Below are 19,942 nucleotides of genomic sequence, written 5' to 3'. Positions count from 1 at the left end.
TCTCTCTCAGCTTTGCTTTCTTCTCTCTCAGCTTTGCTTTCTCCTTCTCCATCTTCTCCCTCAACGAGCTCACTTCCTCTTTTGTACCGTTGCGTACAGAGCATACTATTGGACCATGTTAGAAGACCTTTCCTTTATCGCTTAGAGTTACCATTGTATAGCACGTATGTAATATTCTCGTAGGGCAACATATCCCTCTATGTATATATATCGTTTGGTGATGAATGAGGAAGATATACAATTCTCTGCAGAACCTTTGACATAGTATCAGAGCAGAAACATTAAAAAAAAAACAGAGGAAGAAGGAAAAGAAGAAGAAAGACGAAGACAATTGAGAGATGATGACGACAACACCAAGTGCTCGTATGACGGAAGAAGCATCTCTCTCACCACTTTACCTTCATCCTTTGGATGGTCCCGGAAACTTCACCGTCCAACTTACCACTTTACCTCCATCCTCCATCCTCCATCCTTTGACACATACGTCTTTTAAACATCGAGATATTGAAAATGAGACTATTATTGTCAAATGAGAGACGTTATTAGTGTTTGTTTTAATTCAGATTGTGATTTGGTAAAAGTGTTATTGACTAAATATTCTTTATGGATATTCTACATTTTCAAATTTTAAATTAACATACACTCTTATCAATCATATATCATAAAATCCCTAAAAAGTAGTATTTGTTACACTTACTTCTCCTATATAATATTGGAGATCCTTTCACTTCTCAAAAGCAAAACAAACCATCTCACGAAAACAATTTGAAGTCATCTTTCGTAAGTTCTCTGTTTTAATTTTATATAGTTACTTACACTCCCATGTTTATTCATTTCTTTATGTTTTTTTTTGTTTTTGTTTTTTTGCTTTTTCTCTTTAGAATGGATACCGGAGAAGGGTCGCACACAAAAACAAAAACCAAGAAAAATTCATATAATTCTTGGACATATGAAAAGTGTCAAGAGTTGCAGGCTACATTAGTTGAAGCTATCAAACGGGGGTGGCGTGACAAAAACGGTTCGATAAGTAAAGCTACGGTAGAGACAAAGATACTACCAATGCTAAATAAAAAGCTTAAATGCAATAAGACTTACACGAATTACTTAAGTCGAATGAAGACTTTAAGAAGGGAATATAATGTGTATTCTGAACTCTTACGCTTTAGCTCTGGTTTTGGATGGGATCCCATCAGAAAACAATTTACAGCTCCAGATGATGTGTGGGCAGCCTACTTGTTGGTAACTCTAACTTTCCCAAATTTAAATATATTTTAATCACGATTGATAAATAATAATTAATGTATGATGTTTTTTCAGGGGCATCCAAGGCATGAAAACCTGAGGACCAACACTTTTGAAGATTTTGAGGATTTACAATTGATTTTTGAAACTGTTATAGCAAAGGGAATCAACACGTTTGGACTTGGTAGTGATTCAAATGCTGAAACTTTTGAAGACGAAGATGATGATCTTCAAGCAAGAGATGATTTGGGGGATGACGACGAGGTGGATGAAGTCTCTGTTAAACCAAAGTTACCTACTAGGAAAAGAGCTAAAACCAGTCGTAATGGAGATCCATTAGATTCAACTAATAATCATGGTGAGTCTTCAGAGAAGGTATTAACTGAAATGGTTGGAGTTAGCACTCAGATTATAAGTCTGATTCAACAAAGAGAAGAAAGACAACAAAGAGAAGTTGAGCTTAGAGAAATTCAGAAAAAAAGAATAATGTTTGGGATGCTGTCAAAGAGATTCCTGATTTGGAAGATCATGTCCGCTATGATGCAGTAACCAAAATCCATACGTTGAAAATGAAAGACGTATTTGTGAGCATGTCTGTCGAAGACCGCTTGGGCTGGATTCTCCGTAACACTTAGCGTATTATTTTTTTATTTTCTGTTGAATCGAATAAAACAATAGCTAAGTTTAAAATAATTATTCTAATAGTAGTTTTCTTTTATTTTAAATTCTCACTTTTCAATGTTGCTTTTTTCCTTAAAAATCAGAATAATAAGTGCTTAGTTTTGAAGTTTAAATAATCATAATAATAATAATAACATGTGTTTTTGTTCACCTCTGGATCACATACGCTTTACACGAGCTAAACAATTCGTGCATCAAAAGACAAATTCATTGACAACTGTTATTATTTACAAGCTTACACGAATCAAATAATGCAAATATCTATACATGGTCGAATGTGTGATTCCTTTAAAGCATATATATATGTGAAAGAGAACACGTAAATGAATCCTTGCTAAGTCAATGATACCAAAAGAAAAGTCCCCAAAATTAGGGAAACAATACACGTGTATTAAGATTTAAACAAACTTTCAAATTCAAAATATATAACATATGATTTTTTCCTACTATATCTCATAAGAATCCCTACATATTAGTCTTATTAAGATTTAAAATTTCAGCACTTATATATATAACTTTTCTTTTCTGTTTCTAGATCAGTCGACTAACATTTATATTTTCAAAACAAATAGAAGAGAAGAAGCCCACATCAACCAAAAGCTGTTCGTAAGCTGTTTCAAGAGGTATATATTTGTTCTTCTGAATCGTTACTAGTTCTTGTTGTTATTGTCACTGCACCCAGTTGTGCTGAAGATATATTTGTATTATATGGGAGACATGGTCATAATTACTAATTTGTTTTAATAGGTTACTTTTTTTGATGGATCTAAATGACCATGAAGAGGAAGAGGACACAAGAGTGCATGAAGACGATGATTTTGATGTGGACGTATCTATAATGGTGGTAATGATGACGGTAGGAGCTCAGATTCATAACACACGACAGCAACTCACGGGTGGTGATTATATAGAACGTCCCATTCGTCGACCAGTCACACAGCTCGGAGAAGAATATATACAAAAGGTATTAAAAGATGATCCCGAAGATTTTCGGGTGCTGTATCGTATGATTCCAGATATGTTTTTGAAGCTGTCTAGGATCATCAGAGACAAAACTGGTTTACAAAACACAAAAAAAATATCTGTCGAAGAGATGCTTGCTGTCTTCATGCTCACAGTTGGACAAAATGCAAGATATGGCTACGTGAAAAACACATTTCAAAGGTCCAAGTTTGCAGTGAGCACAAGCTTTAATAAAATTTTAAAAGCTCTGCTTATTATAGCTCCAAGTCAGATGGTGAAACCAGATGGTTTAGTGCCACTGAAGATCAGAGAAAGTACACGATTTTATCCATATTTTAAGGTGCATTATTTCATCTTTTGTTTAAATTGATTCTTTTAGTTTTTTCTTCATAGAATTTGACTCTTTTTTTTTGCATGTATTATAGAATTGCGTTGGAGCGATAGATGGTACACATATACCAGCAACAGTAGTTGGGCGTGAGGTGGCAAGCTATCGCAATCGAAAAGGAACAATATCTCAGAACGTTTTGGCTGTATGTAACTTTGATCTGGAGTTTATTTACATTCTGAGTGGATGGGAGGGTTCGGCCCACGATTCAAGAGTGTTAAGTGATGCGTTAACTAGAGGAACTAACAAGTTCCAAGTGCCCAATGGTAAAACATTTATAAATTTTCTATAGATCATATGTCTTATATATAGTAACATATATCATCCAAATTTCAGGAAAATTTTATCTAGTTGATTGTGGATTTGCGAATCGTCTCAGCTTTTTAGCTCCATTCCGAGGTGTTAAGTATCATCTACAGGAATTTGCTGGTCAAGGTCGTGATCCTGAAACTCCATATGAGTTATTTAATCTTCGCCATGCTTCTCTGAGAAACGTGATCGAAAGGATATTTGGAATCTTTAAATCTCGTTTTGCTATTTTTAAATCAGCATCTCCTTTTTCTTACAAGAAACAAGCTGGATTAGTCTTAGCATGTGCAGGGCTGCATAACTTTCTTCGTAGAGAATGTCGATCGGACGAAGGTGTGTTCCCTAATGAAAATAATGCAGTTAACAATGGAAATAATTCTGTCAATATAGATGAAAGTGATAGAGAAGAATCTCTCGAGACGCAAGAGCAAGACAGAGAAAATGCAAATAATTGGAGACAATCTATGGCCGAAGACATGTGGAAAGATGCTACGATTTAAAAGTTCATTGATAGATAGATTTTAGTTTTCAAGTTTTGCATTTAATAAAATTGCTACATCTAATAAACTATTGTAGTGTTTGTTTATGTTGAATTTTAAACTCCTAGCCTTCGTGGATAGAGGATGAAGGAGCGAACTTATCCATTTCAATTTGTTTCTGTTGTTTCTGTTGTTTTGAATTCAGTTCTTTGTTTTGTTTCCTGCAGTTTTTGATTAAGGTGATATTGGTTGTGTCATGTCATGGTGTTAGCACCTATCTTCTTCTCGCCTCCGTTGCTTGGCTCTATCTTGTCTTTTCTTTGCTTACAACTCTTTAACGATTGGGAATACAACCATCAGCGATTGGTGTTTTCCTCACGTCGTCCCTTCCAGCTCTTCTTTTATTCATGCGTTTTCTACAACCATGACATGCTTGATCAGAGACCCGTTTGTGATTTCCACCACTCCGCGACGTCTCTTTTTCTCTTCAACTAAAACGACGACAAACGGCAACAAAATAACTTCGGCTCGATCTCTTTACTCTCATGAACGAAAGATGACAACGTGTTTGCTTTTTTGGTGCCTGCAATTTCTGCTAAGGTTGTTGTGTGCTCGTGATGCTCAGTTTGCTTTTTTTTTTTGTTAACGTGGTGAAAAAAGAAATAGAGAAATTAGTGGAATTGATATCTTTTCGATTCTGTTAAAAACTCTCTTTTATTCTATTAAAGTGTTGCAAAATATAATTGATAGAATTAACGAGAAAGATTTGAAAACTTTTAGAATACTTGAAAATCTATTGTTTATGTCTTCAAATCTATTCAATCAAATTCTTTCATCCAATACCCCCCTCTAATCTTCATTTGTATTTCAAATTAAAAAGAAATACATATTATCTTAAATTTTTATTATTACCTTAAATATTTGATGAATTCAGATTTTACTTTTCTTACAGATTCTACATATGTATATCAATAAATAGTGATTAACCCAGCAAGATCTACGAAATTTTACTATATAATAAAAACATCATATTGTATTTCTATTTTAGATTGAAATCCAATAAATTTTAAAAATCACTATTTTAAGAGTATATACCTTCTAAGCCATATTTTACTAAATGTTATGGAAGTGCTTATCTTACACGTTCCTACCCAGAAGTTTCCACGTTCGGCTTCCGCTGTTTCTGACGAACATTCATTAATAAATTAAAGCTTTTATAACAAAGTTTACATTTTAAAAACTTTATAAAACTACAACAAGACCGTGCGTCGCCATGCAAAAAAGGTTAAATTATTCTACTTTTTAACGTAGAAATTGTTAAACAAATGACTGAGAGATTATGTTCTTAACTGCTTTTTTTAGTTTTACTTTGTCACATAGGTTTGGTTTTTTTATAAAGGGTTTATTATCTGTCTAATTTGAAGGTCCCGTAGTCCAAAAGGAATGGCTGTGAATGTTGTCTATAAGGAGCCATATATATATACTTAGCCCAAAATCTTGATTGTTTATGGTTATTAGAGAATTTACAAGGTATATAAAAGTTTTTTCTTAAAAGTTTAATTAGCTTGACAAACAGTATCCCTAATTTTATCCCTAATTTCTTATACCTATATTATTATTATTTTTTTTTTTACAAAGTAATCTTTAACCTATTATGGATCTAATCTTTTGGAACTTCTAACATGTATTCTGTTTTTCGTAATATCTATATATTGCAAAATAGAGGGTGTCTTGTCGTCTTATTGGCTATTCAATCAATTAGTTGTGACCGTCCAATTTCTTCATATTTAGGGGAAGAAGCCAGAGTTTTAGTTTGTAAGCCTTATACTGAAAGTCTGAAACTATTCATTTTCTATTTTAGAACAAAATAACAAAGTTTTACAAAAATCAATAATGGGTCTATGCTCTTCTTACAAACTGTTGTCTTAAGCCGAAGTATACAGTTTACCCTTAAAACAATGATTTTACACTTCAAACTTTAGATGTGGGATTTGGATTTTTGAGTGTACAAGCTCAAAAATATTGCAAAACGATTAATGCGTTGTGTGATATAAGGTTTGTTTTTATAAAGGGTTTATTATCTGTCTAATTTGAAGGTCCCGTAGTCCAAAAGGAATGGCTGTGAATGTTGTCGATAAGCAGCCATACTTAGCCCAAAATCTTGATTGTTTATGGTTATTAGAACTTACAAGTTACAAGGTATATAAAAGTTTGTCTTAAAAGTTTAATTAGCTTGACAAAACAGCATCCCTAATTTTATCTCTAGAAATTAATAACTTTTTTTTACCTTTTTTTGTTTTTGATAAAGTATTCTTTTACCTATTATGGATCTAATCTTTTGGAACTTCTAACATGTATTTTGTTTGTCGTAATATCTATATATATTGCAAAATAGAGGGTGTCGTGTCGTCTTATTGGCTATTCAATCAATTAGTTGTGACCGTCCAATTTCTTCATATTTATTAGGGGAAGAAGCCAAAGTTTTAGTTTGTAAGCCTATACTGAAAGTCTGAAACTATTAATTTTCTATTTTAGAACAGAGTAACATTGTAACAAAGTTTTACAAAAATTAATAATGGGTCTATGCTCTTCTTACAAACTGTTGTCTTAAGCCTAAGTATACAGTTTACCCTTACAAAGTTTGCCGCTAATTAATAAACTGTTGTCTTAAGCCTAAGTATAGTTATAATATTATGTTTCATCATTTTTCGGGGTTAAATGTTTGATTTTGTTAAAAAAAATTGAAAAAAAATCCTTGATTTTGTAAGACCACGTGCATTGCTAGTTTCTGAGAGAGTTTCACACATTTAAAATAAATCAAGAATTTTTAAAAAAAATTTAAACAAGAAAGGGAGAATTGTTTCTCATACTAGGAACTTTGAGAAACCCACGATAGTCTATTAGATTGTGACACATGTCACTATTTAAGTAGATAGATTTTGTTATAAGATTTTTTTTTCTACAAAAACTTAAAATTTTAATTAAATACATAATTTATTTTTTGTCATTTTTTATTTTTTATTTTTTTTTTATAAATCTTAAATAAAATTAGTTATCTAACAAGGTCCATTATACATAATTTTAAAGTATATTTTATATTATTTTAAATTAATATTTGTTGATACAATAAAAAGAAATTTAAATATATTTAGTAAGTAATTTAATATGATTACCGAAAAAATTAAGTAATTTAATATGTTTAAAAATATTATTAATAATTTTTTATTAATGAGAATTTCAAATTAGTTTCTCACCAATGAACATACAATATTAAGAAGAGTTTCTAAAATCTTACCAATTGAGTTCTCACCAATACACACGCTCAAATGTTTTAGTTACTATTTAATAGAACAATCTATATTATGAAAGTTGGTCAACTCTCCATCCTACTGCCACATCAGCAATGGAGAGAGTGCCACATATCCATGATTAAAATCAACCAATTAACTTGAATTCTTTATGTTGTTTGACTGATCCTTTTCGTCTTCCCTTTCTTGATTTTCGTAGTAATTGCTACTTCGACCTTTTTTGTCTTCTTTTACTTTGATTTTTGTAGTAACTGCTCATTTATAATATCTCTCACATCATGCTATTTTTTTTGGTAGTGAACGAAGATGTGGAAGATGAAGCTCAACTACAAAAAAAAAAGAACTTGAAGGTCAAGCATATTCAGAAAATACTCTTTTGAAAAAATCACCAACAAGAATCAGCTTTAGAATATAGATTAGAAATGTTGAAGATAACAAATGACTGAATTTCCTAAAGAAAGAAAATTGTCTTATACTGATGTTAAGACAATTTTAACATCATCTAGAAATTGTCTAATTGGAACTGATTAGTATGCTTATTGTTCCAAATAGCTGATGGGTACAACTTGTGGCTTTTTAGGCTTCTCAAGAGTCTATATCCAAGCATGAACGAATTTTATATTGGTTGTAACTGGTTATTTTTTATAGCTTAGCTAGACTATGTTAATGCATTAGTAATGGTTTATTTTTTTTGCTCAAACTAGATTACAAGTTAGTTTCTTCATTATGGGAATTGCATGCTATGTTCTGCTTACTGTATTCTTTAATTATTCCTATATTTCTTTCTTTGGTACGGTGTAGCAGGTTCGAAAAAACAAAACCTGATATGGCAGGAGTCGTGAATATATAGAAAAAGATGTTTAATTAGTTCTTCTAATTATAGTTTGTAAGTGATTATATTCATTCATTCGATAACAAACAAGAAAAATCAAAGTTTTCTCTTAATTTTACATTGTTTTCCTTCTCTGTAAACCTTCTTTCTATGACTCTATCTGCTCAACTATACACAGGATTGCAAGTTCATTCTCACTATGGTGAACCTTAAAATTTTTGTATTTGAGTGGTGTTGTTTCTAAATTTTTATACACAGGACATGTATGTGTGTTGTTAAATGTAATTTTACTATAGAATAAGAAAAAAATATTTTGTGTTTGATTATTAAGAGGTAGAATAGATTATGAGATTTGTGAATTGACCAAATTTACTACAGTTTTTTTTTTCTTATTGCTAAAGTGCCAGAAAAAAAAGAGATTCAATCATGTGTGTTGGCTACTCCAAATTTTCAGTCACATTGATATCAATCACCATGGTTATGCTTTCGTTTTTGACTACTCAATACACGATCTGATATTGACAGTGAAAATTTAATTGTTCATATCGTCAAAAGATAACCCGCGCAGTGCGCCGATACTCATCTAGTACTCATAAAAAGTGATGTAGGCCTTGAGGTGAGAGCAACATGGTGGTTACAAGGCTGGTCTTCGCGCTCTCATTGGTAATCAAATTGATGGGTAGAAGTAGAACCGTCGAAGTGGTGGATTGACTTAGTTGGCCTTCACACTCTCGATTCTTTTCACTCTGTTTATTTTACTTTATTTCAAACTATGCCATTTGAACTTTATTTTATTTTATTTTTTTAAAATTTTGAGTTGTTTGTTATAAAATTTGATTGATATGTGTATATCAGGAGGTGTTGGTTAATACTGTTTTGTCTGTAAATTGATTAAAAGAATCTTAATGATTAACAATTCATGACTCAATCTTCACATCGGTAAGATCATCTAAAAGATTTTTCGACGAAGATGATGAACGTCCTTCTTCTTGCTGTTGTAGGCTAACATCTTTGCTAGGCTCGGAGAAGGAAGAATCGACCCACGGACCGTCCATCGAAGAGGAGCTTATGTGTTGTTCTCTGTTTCTCGCAAATGTTGAGGCTTGTGAATCGCTGTCTTGTGACAATAGCTCAAAGGCCTTAAATCTCATTGCAGCTGAACCACTTGGATCAGCTTCACGTTTCACCAATGGTGGTTGGACATTGATTTTTCCTTCTAGCATTTTCACAACAGATGACATTGGTGGTCTCAATGTCGGAGATGGGTTGGTACAGAGTAAAGCTATGTTCAACATCCTCATCGCTTCTTTCTTCGAAAAGCTTGTACCGAGATCTGGATCCACAAGCTCTAAAAGACTCCCTTGTTCTTGCAAAACATATGCCCAATCAAGAAGGTAAACGAACTCTTCTTTTGGTCTGTAATTTGTGTTGCTCTTTCCACTCACAATCTCTAAGCAGACAACACCAAAGCTGTAAACATCTGCCTTGTCTGTTAAGTAACCTCTCATTGCATACTCTGGAGCCATGTAACCTCTGCATATCAATGAAATATAAATTCTTGTATGTGTTAACACTCACATCTGCGATGAATTTTAGAAAGATAAGTGATGAACCCTCACATTGTTCCTGCAATCCTTGTGCTGATATGTGTATTCTCTTCTTCGTCGAGTTTAGCTAGACCAAAGTCAGATATCTTAGCATTTAGAGACAGATCAAGAAGCACATTTGTCGCTTTTATGTCTCTATGAACAATCTTCAGCCTTGATTCCTCGTGTAGATAATTCAATCCTTTCGCAATCCCTAAGCATATCTTGTTCCTTGTTGGCCACTCCAAGTGAAGTCTCTGTTTTTCTGTGCCTGTTAAGATAACCCACATGAGACTTTAGCGTAAAGATCAAGAACCTAAAACTATTTTTCTCAGATGGATAAAGAAAACTAACCAAAGAGTGCGCGAGCGAGACTGTTGTTCTCTAAGTACTCATACACAAGCAAAAGCTCTTTCCCTTCGATGCAACAACCATAAAGTTTCACAAGATTTGGGTGTTGCAACGCAGAGATCATCCCAATCTCAGTCACAAATTCTCTGTTTCCTTGCTTAGATTTTGATGAAAGCTGCTTCACCGCGATGGTCATTCCATCAGCAAGAACACCCTAATAACCAAAACCGATTAGTACTCAAAAGAACATGTGAAGATGTAAAACCAAAGCAGTCATGATCACCTTATAAACTGGTCCAAATCCTCCTTCACCAATCTTGTTTTCTGGATCAAAGTTATTAGTAGCACGTTTGATTTGTTTCAATGTGAATGATCCTGTCTGCAAATCAAGTCCCCTAAGCTCTTCTGATAAAACAAAAAAGTAAGATTTGAAAGAATCAATCAATTCTTGAAAATGAGAAAGAGCATTTCTTGAAAAAATGATGTTTTCTTGCTTACCATGTTCATCCACTTCTTTTTTTCCACCTAAGTAACCTGTAAGCCAGAGGATTAGAAGTACCAGAAACCCGAAAACCGCACACGCTGCAATAACAATGCCTGCAACTGCTCCATTGGACAATTCTTTTCCCGTATCAACCTTGAAATCTACAGCAACAGGCAATATAGTAGAGAGAGAATAATCACTCACTTACTCACTCTAACATAATTTCAAACAGTTGAGAAAGATTTGGATAGGAAACTCACTTGGTGTAATCGTTATGGCAGATATGAGAGGCCCGTAAACACCTCGTGTTGGTATTCCGTTTGTGCCTTTTCCTGTCCATTGCAAATGAATCTCCAACGTACTTCCATTCACTTGAACTTCATTAATTTGTAGTATGGTATGTTTACCAACTCCACCTGCTCTCTCTGCTATGTTGAAGTTCCTCTCCAACAAATTCCCCTGCACAAGAGAATCCCATTTTGAATTCTAATCCAAAAAACTGAAACTTTCTTGTTTGTTTTGCAAAACTCACTTGGACATAAATGTCAAATATTCGCCGCCCTAAGCTACTAAAAGTCTGGTCATTGGAGAACATAATCTCTGCAAAATGGAGCTGCACTTTGTAACTTCCTTTTCTCATGCATAGTCCATAGTACTTGAGTGACTGTGGAGAAAGACGGGCTGTTTTGTAATACTCTGGAGTTGTATCATTGATCAATTTAAATTTGTCAGTTGCTAAGTAGGAGGCATCGTCGTCGCCTAGCCAAACTCCAGAACTGCTGTATCCCCAACTTTCAGAGACTGAAGAAAAAGTTGATAGGCCTCTACTGTTCAAGTCATCCGTATACGTGTCTTTGCCAATCTTGAGTCTGCTTCCTCCACAATTGATGAACAGGGAAGACTCTGCGAGAACCCGGAAACAAAAATGTAACTGGTTAGCTAGGGGTTTCTTTCTAGGTAAGATTGAATCTTTTGAGATGTACACTCACGTTCTGCATCTCCTGGACATGGAAGATCTTCTCTCAAGCACCATTGAGTACTACACAAGTAGAGTTGTTTCTATTTTGTAAGTAAGTATCTTTGGTTTTTGGGTTCGGAAAAGAGGGAGAAAAAGGAGACTCACGTGTTATCGGTTACTGACGGGTAGCTGGAGATCAAGTTCCTACAAAATGTTAACCAATAGTGCTGATTAGAAAAACATATAGACAAAGTTAAACTTGAAAAATCACGGATATGAAACAAAAACAGTGCTTACACATCAAGCTGATTACAGCTTACAGTAGGTGGCTGAGTGAAATTGTTGTCAGATAAATCACTGAAAACAGATCAAGAAATTAATGACCCGAGATAATCATCAAAGTCGAGGTAAGTTGTTTAGTTTGCTTACAGGCTTTCTTTACTGTTGATGAGGAACTGAGGAACTTGACCAGTCAATGAGTTATTATTCAGATACCTAAAGCAGCAAAGTAGTTAACATTCAGTTTTTGAAAGTAGTTAAGATGTTGAGAATTTAAAACTTACATAAACTTAATCTTCTCAAGATTCCGAAATGTGTCTGGAATTACACCGGTTAGCATGTTTGAGCTTAAATCTCTGCACACACACACATGTACATACTTTAATGTGAAATCTTGGATCAAATTATTAGCCTTTAAGCTGTGAAATTAGAAAGAGAGTTTTGACTTACAGTTCCTTCAGCACACTCATGGAGGTACCAATGTAATCCGGTATAGGTCCCCTTATCAAACAATTTCTTAGTACCCTGATGAAGTTGGTAGAATGTTAAAACATTGTTTGATGAAACAGAGTTTATAAAGTGAGTTGAATCAAACTTCGATCAACACTTACAATCGTTCTATGTTCGCAATATTTTTCAGGTCTGGAAAAGAAGAGGCCGGTCCACGCAAATCGGTTATCCTCCTGATAAGAGAGAGAGAGAGCTTTATTAAGCTCAAAAGTTTTGATGACAAGCATGCAAAAGTATAAGGTAATTGTTAAACTCTTTGGTTACTTACAATTCAGTCAAGTTCTTCAAGTTTGATATTGAAGCTGGAATTGGACCTTCCATTGATGTGCCTTGAAGGTCTCTGCAGATTGAACAGTTTAGTCACTGCAAATTTTTACAGTGTTCTTTAGAAGAAGTAATCAGAGAAATGACGGTTACTCACAGCTTATCGAGCAGAGTCCAGTTTCCGATGAAATCAGGTATCTTCCCAGATAGAGAGTTTCCATCAATCCGACTGCAAGAAACATATGAAGCTTTTAGAACCATTCCAAAGTTTCCATCAATCCGACTGCAAGAAATCTCACTGTATGTATCTCTCTACTTACAAATCAGTCAAGTTCTTGAGATTGCTTAAGGACTCAGGGATCGGACCAGTGAAGTTGTTTGAAGAGAGTAGCCTGTATCCATAAATACACCAAATCACTAAGTAAAACTGAAATAACAATGAAGGAAGAAAAAGTATATAATTAAAGATCTTACAATCTTTTCAAGTTTCTTAAGTTCCCTAGGTTTGAAGGAAGTGGTCCTGTAAATAAATTAGCTTCCAAAACCCTGCAATTCGTTTTTTACATATTAGAATCTAAGTCAATTCTGGTTAGACGAAAACAAGATAAGATATGTAACATTACACTTCAGTAAGCGTAGTAATCTCTCCGAGTTGAGGAGGTAATGGTCCAGAGAGACGGTTTCCGATTACAGACCTTTTAGTAAACAGAAACGGAAGAATCAGTATAACTTTATTATTATCATCACAACTGACTAGAAAAAGGTAATAATATATATATGTATTGCAGGGAATGGTTACAAGATTTTAAGCGGAATTTGAGACAATGTCGCAGGTATCGTTCCATTGAGAAAGTTCCGAGTAAGATCTCTGTAAGAAAAAACGAAAGGGAAACATAAAACGAAGATCGCTTGAGTTCCAAGTTTCAGACATTTCGCGAAGAATGAAGGAACATTGAGAACAAAATGTGCTTACATCTGTTGAAGACTCGTGAGGTTTCCGAACTCAGCCGGGAAAATTCCAGGCAAGCTTAAACTTTTGAGCTGTCTGTTGATGAAAATCAAGAAGAGAAAGTTTTTGTTTTAGAACCATAACTCTGTTTCTTACTTGGAAAGTTACTGATGTGACAAATAGACATATACTTACATGTTTGTGACATGACAAACTGAGCTGGCATTGAAAGTACAGTCGCAGGTGATGTTACTGGTCGGTGGGTTTTCCAATGAGCTGCCAACAAAGTTCCATTTTCCGTCGGAACAAGAAGTCCTCTCGATGTTCACTGTTTGGTTTTGTAGCTTTCTAAAGATCGTTCGCAATGTTTGAACTGTGCAAAATTGGTCAAAACATTCAAAGTCATACTTTTGATATAAATCAGGAAAGTCCAATTGATAAATTAAGAATGAGAGATTAAACAACTATAAAATATCTCAATCTGAACGTCTCTGTAATTGACCCAACTTGCACATATTGAAAGAGATTTATTCGTTTACAACACATCTTTGAGAAAAAATTATACATATATTATCCAGATGGGACAAATGATCATATATTAGACAGGAAAAAAAAAAAAAAAAATCATACAATAAAATGATAAATCACTCTTTTACATTCTACCAAAAAAAAAAAAAAAAAAAAAAAATCACTCATTTACAAATTGACTTACTAGAAGAAGGTCTTATAATAAAATGGTAATCATGATCCGATCGGTTTCATTTTATCATACATGAATTTGAGATACAAACCATGAACTTAACATGCGTATACATGAAAAAACGTAAAAAGTGTGTTCTTAGTCAACTATGTGTACCTAATTTTTAAGCTTTTGCATCGTGCAACTATGACGACCCACCACCATTCAATTATTGAGCGAAACTCAAATAAATCCATAGTAATCTTAGCAAAAATATTGTTTTTTTTCCAGCTTTTATTTGTCAAATATGACGAAAATTTGACTTTAGAAATTTTAAACCTTATACGAAAAGCTAATAATTAATGGATAACCCTTTTTTAAAAATACGATCTCTTGTGGAATTCTTGAATTCACAATCTAGTTAGGTTTATTTTTATTTTTTTGGTCTCAAGAACAAAGAAGCATCGAATTATTGAAACTAAAGTCGAATTAGCGACTCAAGAATTGAAATCGAAGGAATTCATATGATAATGTGTGTATGGATTACACAAATTAAAGATTGAGACGCACCTTCATCTTCTGGCAAAAGTTGTTGAGCATTTGATGATCCAAAATTCTCCAATAAGCAAATGAAGATGAGAAGATGAAACACTACTTTCTCTGTCGAGAAGATGAAACCCATCTCTCGATTTTTTTTTTTCTAAGGAAACAATCAAACAGACAAGACGAGACTAGACGTACGATTGAGAGAGAGCGAGAAAGAGATATAGAGGGAGTTGAGAGAGAAAGAAGAAGAAGAAAGAAAGAAACAGTTGTGAAAAAGCTTTTAGTGTGTTCATATATATAAATAAAATACATGTATCTCATTTCGTCCCAAAAAAACTCATATAATAAAAAAATGAGAAAAAAAAATCCTGATAAATGTATTTCTAAGATATATGTACTTTTATGTAGCCGCCGGAAATGAATAATTTGTGTGGGGTTTAACTGACTGCTTTCTCTTTAACAAAAAAAAAAATTAACTGCCTGCTTTCTAATCTTCATTTGTATTTTCAAATAAATATATAAATACATATTACTTTTATCTTAAATATTTTGATGAATTTAGTTTACTTTTCTTACACATTTCTACATTTGTATTTGAATAAATAGTGATATGTTTTTGGTCTACATTTTGTCTTAAAGAAATACATATTACTATTCCCTTAAATATTTGATAAAACTCAGTTTTCTTTTCTTACACATTCTACATTTGTATTTGAAAAATATTGATTAACCAAGAAAGATCTACGAATTTTAATTATATAATTAATGTGTGCATCATGTTGTATTTATTTTTTAGATTAAATTTTAAAAATTACTAATTTAATTGTATATAAAAAAAAAACATATTCACCAAATAATATGAAAGTGCTTATATTTATTTACACGTTCCTACCCAGAAGGGTCCACGTTCGGATTCCGCTGTTTCTGACGAACATAATTAATCAAAGTATTATTATTATTGTAGTCGAAACACACTCTGTAGCTTTTTGTAAACTATTAAAACTTTATAAACTAGAACAAGACCTTGTCTCCCCATGCAAAAAGGTTAATTTTTCTACTTTGAACGTAGAAAATGTTAAACAAATGACCAAGGGATGTATGTTTTTCTTGACTGCTTTATTAGTTTTACTTTTACACATAGCTTTTAAATAAATAATTGATCTGTTTAATTTCAAGTTCAAGGCACCGGAGTCCAAAAGGATTAGCCGTGATGTTGTCTATAAGCAGCCATACGTACTTGGCCCAAAATCTTGATTGTTTATGGTTTATTAGAACTTAGTAGGTATAGAAAAGATTTTGTCGTAAAAGTTTATATAAATACATTTAGTAACCCTAGTTTTACCCCTTGAAAATATATAATTTTTTTCACCTATTATATATGGATCTATATTATTGGGAAGTTCTAACATAGTTATTATGCTTGTCGTAATATTATATATTCTCTCTATTTCATACTATAAGATGTTTTAGAGGAGATTTTTTGTTTCATAATATAGAATGCTTTCAAATTTTTTATACAACTTTTAGATTAATTTAATATTTTATATATAGGTTTAGGCTACTACTCCTTAACCTAATAGGACTATGATTTGCCAACCCAATTATAGATCTCTTGTTAACATGTGACTCGATGTCTCAATATTAAAACGTAATGTCGTTAATTATCTGTTATACGTTGATATTTGACGCTTTATAAATTTGTGAAGTTGTGACACATTGCAAATTCTAAATGTATAGAAAAAAATCTGACTTTAGTCTTGGCAAGCTTGATGAAGAGGACAACACTCACATTAGCACTCGAATAGCTGGAACATTGTAAGTCAAAAAGGTTATGTCATGCAAGATTTGCTTATATCACACAACAGATTAATTGTTTTGCAATATTTTGCAGCGGTTACATGGTATTGTAGTTCTAGAGATAGTTCATGGCAGGAGTAAAAAGATAGAACGATCCATGAACAATAATACTTTCTATCTTATTGACTCGTTAACCATTTTTCTTTTTGATAACATTTCACGTTAATCATTGAGTTAAAAAGTTGGACTTTTTTGTTCTTGTTTCCCTAGGTGGAGGTATTGAGGGGTCAGAATAATCTGTTGGAAACTGGTGGATCCGAGACTAGGATCAGATTATAACAGAGAAGAAGCAATGGCCATGATCCAAATTGCGATAATGTATACAAGCTCAAAGCCCTGTGAGAGACCGTCAATGTCAGAAGTGGTGAAGATGATGGAGATGGAGAAACTTGAGGATGCTTCAATGCATAGAAGAGAAACAACAAGACTTGAAAACATGAACACAATGAAGAAGTATTATGAAACGATAGGGCAAGATATAAGTACGAGTATGAGCATGAGTGATCAAAGTAAATCACCATCAGTTCATTAGCAAGTTTGTGTAAATAACATATTAAGATGAAACTCAAAGAACTGTCTTTAGATTTCCAGAAACAATCTGAGTTCTTAGGTACAAGTCAGAGAGAGAGAGAGAGAGAGATGTGGGAATCAATATTTTTTTTAAGTGTCAAAATAGACAAAAGCAGAGAATCCTAATGTAACTACTTACACACAAGATTTACATTTGGTTCTTCTTTTCTTTCTTGTCATTTCAAATGTTCGTCATCTTAAATCAATTTTCTTCCACAAAGTTGGTAGGTTCGCTTAGAACATACTTAGGTAGCTCATACTTAGCACCTGCAAGGCAATAACAGCACTAGTTAGGATCAAGAAGAACAATCACAAAGGCAAGCGAAAAAAGATTTGAACTTTCACCTCTCTCGTCATAGCAGACTGTGAGATCCGTGTTCTGAACAATGACTCCTGCACTGTCTACAATTGCTTGTGCAAGAGATATGTCAGCTTCAGCAGCAGCACGCAGTGCGTCCCATATCTCTGCGATTGCCAAGTGTAAAAATACACCATGTTGATACTAAGATTAGATGCAAATAGCAGAAAAACAAAGTATATCATTATTTTGACACAAAGTTTCTATGATTTCCCTTAACTCTGGTAGTCTGGTATATGATTACCACTAACACAATTTAATTCTCAACCTAGTAAAAAGAGTTACGGGAAATCATGAAAACTAAACAAGTGGTAAACACTTAAATTCTCAGCCTAGTAAATTATCTTTTCACGCAAGTCTTCTGAAGAATAGCAAAAAGGGTCCTTAGCTCAGTGGTAGAGCAATTGACTGCAGATCAATAGGTCACCGGTTCGAATCCGGTAGGGCCCTTAAATTTTTTACTTTTACAGCCTTCCTTAATCCCTACAATTCCTTTTCTACATACCCTTAAATAATCCAATGGTAAATCAATGACTTCCACATTCATCACATCTCTAACAACCGCTTATTGAGTGATTGACCTATCCATAGGTAGTAGAACTTAAACCTCTCTCTTTCTCTCCTTCCCAGTCACCAATATCTCTTTTTTCAGAACAATGCCTAACTCATTGCTAAACAACCAAAGGGTCCTTAGCTCAGTGGTAGAGCAATTGACTGCAGATCAATAGGTCACCGGTTCGAACCCGGTAGGGCCCTAAAAACTCTCTATATTTTTGTTCCTCTCCCTTCTTCAATCACTAATATCCTTTTTCTGCAGATGATTGACTAATCTATAATCTTCTGTATGTCAACTCATTGCTAAACAACCAAGGGGTCCTTAGCTCAGTGGTAGAGCATTTGACTGCAGATCAAGAGGTCACCGGTTCGAACCCGGTAGGGCCCTTAGAATTCTCTTTTGTCCCCTTCCCTCCCACACTAATATCCCCTTTCTACAAACCTTCCAATTCTTTTGTTGTGTAATCAAATGGTATAAAGCGAAAACACCACTCAAAAAATCAAAATCAAGGCAAGCTCAAGAAACAAGTAACAGTTACCTTTCCTACCGCCATAATGAGGAGCAGTGTCCCAAAACTCTTCTCTCAATTTCATAAGCTCAGCTTTGGTGATCGGTTGGGTGTGCTTCCATGGTTTCGGCTTCCTAATTTTCTTCACTGACCCTGTAAAGAAACAAGAAGTTATCCATCTGATGCAATGCATATAATAAAGGATCTTTTTGCATCATCAATCATAATGCATTGACCATTAAGAGTCCATTGGCAGAAACTAGCTTTATCCGTGTAGATCATTCACTTAATTTTCTTTCCATAAAAGAAAAGTCCAACCATATTTAGTAGATTCTGTAGCATAAACAAACATACACAACACAGACAAACCAAATTCTAAAACATAAAAATACTTCATCGGAATCAATAATTAAAACATCAAAGCTCATACTACTGCCATGAAGATTTGTAACTGAATCAAACCCCATCAGATCAGATAAAACCTAAACCCTAAAATTTCAATAAACAAAATCTACATTAAAGGTTGGAACAAAAGAACATTCTAACATATTAATTACACATCTAGGGTTTTTTCTCATCTACTCCATAAACAAAAAAAAAAATGATTCCTTTTTCGCCTTATCCAGAACAGAGTAAAGTCGTAGAACTAAGAAAGATTCGATCTCACCATCTCCTTGCGACTGTGTTGATCCAGCACAACCCATTAATCTGCTTCTTTCAACCCTTCAAGTATTAAAAAAAAAACACACACAAATTCTCTCGCAGAAACGGATTCAGACAGAACAAGGGTTTTGTCGAAGCTTCATCGAAACCAATCAAAGTCGCAAACTTTTCACCTTCCCTTTAAAAAAAGAGAAAGCAAAGATATTTCTTTCCGAATCTTGAGACACACAAATCAGATGTCGGTAGAATGAAGAAGAAGATCAAGACCGAGTTGAAGATGACGATGAATCGGCGGTGTTGATGATTGTGACATTATTTTTGTGTTAATCTTTTCGTTTATATAAAGATTTGTTTTTTTTTCTTGGGGTTTTTTTTTTTTTTTTTTTTTTGGCTTCGCTGTTTTCTCAATTAACGGCAAAAAGGTTTCTAAATCCAATGCGAACCAATGTTACATCACCCAATCAGATTTCACCACGTCATCCTAATTATTCTTTGGATTGAAGAATCTATGCACTTTAATCTTTATTTTTTATTTCCTCTGTTTGCACTTTAATCTTTATATTTTTAACTAATAGTACTAATAATTGATCTTGGCTTAATTAAGTTGATCAGGTTGAGAAAA

General features: G+C 33.6%; 2 protein-coding genes, 3 non-coding genes and 1 pseudogene across 6 annotated transcripts; 4 read left to right on the top strand and 2 right to left on the bottom strand.

Annotated features, from left to right (window-relative positions):
* The first annotated feature begins 882 nt into the window (after positions 1-882).
* On the top strand, positions 883-1,877 carry LOC147928922 (uncharacterized protein At2g29880-like; annotated as a pseudogene).
* Positions 1,878-9,063: 7,186 nt separating this feature from the next.
* LOC104742863 (putative LRR receptor-like serine/threonine-protein kinase At1g53430) lies at positions 9,064-15,181 on the bottom strand. 2 transcript variants are annotated; one of them, XM_010463932.3, is made up of 23 exons: positions 14,833-15,181; positions 13,779-13,956; positions 13,608-13,679; positions 13,434-13,502; positions 13,258-13,329; positions 13,109-13,180; positions 12,955-13,026; positions 12,792-12,863; positions 12,639-12,710; positions 12,472-12,543; positions 12,311-12,385; positions 12,145-12,216; positions 12,011-12,076; positions 11,879-11,938; positions 11,747-11,785; positions 11,613-11,662; positions 11,156-11,526; positions 10,884-11,082; positions 10,638-10,784; positions 10,423-10,544; positions 10,143-10,353; positions 9,822-10,059; positions 9,064-9,735 (listed from the first exon to the last, which is right to left on the bottom strand). In XM_010463932.3, the coding sequence occupies exons 1-23, from the start codon at positions 14,942-14,944 to the stop codon at positions 9,120-9,122; spliced, it is 3,129 nt and encodes a 1,042-aa protein (XP_010462234.2). In that variant the 5' UTR covers positions 14,945-15,181; the 3' UTR covers positions 9,064-9,119. The 2 variants fall into 2 exon arrangements, with proteins under 2 accessions (XP_010462234.2, XP_087340236.1); XM_087484110.1 differs by having other exon boundaries at positions 9,722-10,059.
* A 2,043-nt stretch (positions 15,182-17,224) lies between these two features.
* Positions 17,225-19,724, bottom strand: LOC104742862 (uncharacterized). Its single transcript, XM_010463931.3, has 4 exons — positions 19,325-19,724; positions 18,688-18,810; positions 17,581-17,700; positions 17,225-17,502 (listed from the first exon to the last, which is right to left on the bottom strand). The coding sequence occupies exons 1-4, from the start codon at positions 19,359-19,361 to the stop codon at positions 17,438-17,440; spliced, it is 345 nt and encodes a 114-aa protein (XP_010462233.2). The 5' UTR covers positions 19,362-19,724; the 3' UTR covers positions 17,225-17,437.
* Positions 17,972-18,043, top strand: TRNAC-GCA (transfer RNA cysteine (anticodon GCA)). Its single transcript has one exon. It is a non-coding gene; the product is annotated as a tRNA-Cys (tRNA).
* On the top strand, positions 18,278-18,349 carry TRNAC-GCA (transfer RNA cysteine (anticodon GCA)). Its single transcript has one exon. It is a non-coding gene; the product is annotated as a tRNA-Cys (tRNA).
* TRNAC-GCA (transfer RNA cysteine (anticodon GCA)) lies at positions 18,465-18,536 on the top strand. The gene has a single exon. It is a non-coding gene; the product is annotated as a tRNA-Cys (tRNA).
* Positions 19,725-19,942: the final 218 nt, after the last annotated feature.

Source organism: Camelina sativa, chromosome 14, assembly GCF_030686135.1.
Source record: "Camelina sativa cultivar CO46 ecotype springtype chromosome 14, ASM3068613v1".
Classification (NCBI taxonomy): Eukaryota; Viridiplantae; Streptophyta; class Magnoliopsida; order Brassicales; family Brassicaceae; genus Camelina; species Camelina sativa.
This window is presented reverse-complemented; position numbering and strand designations above follow the sequence as displayed.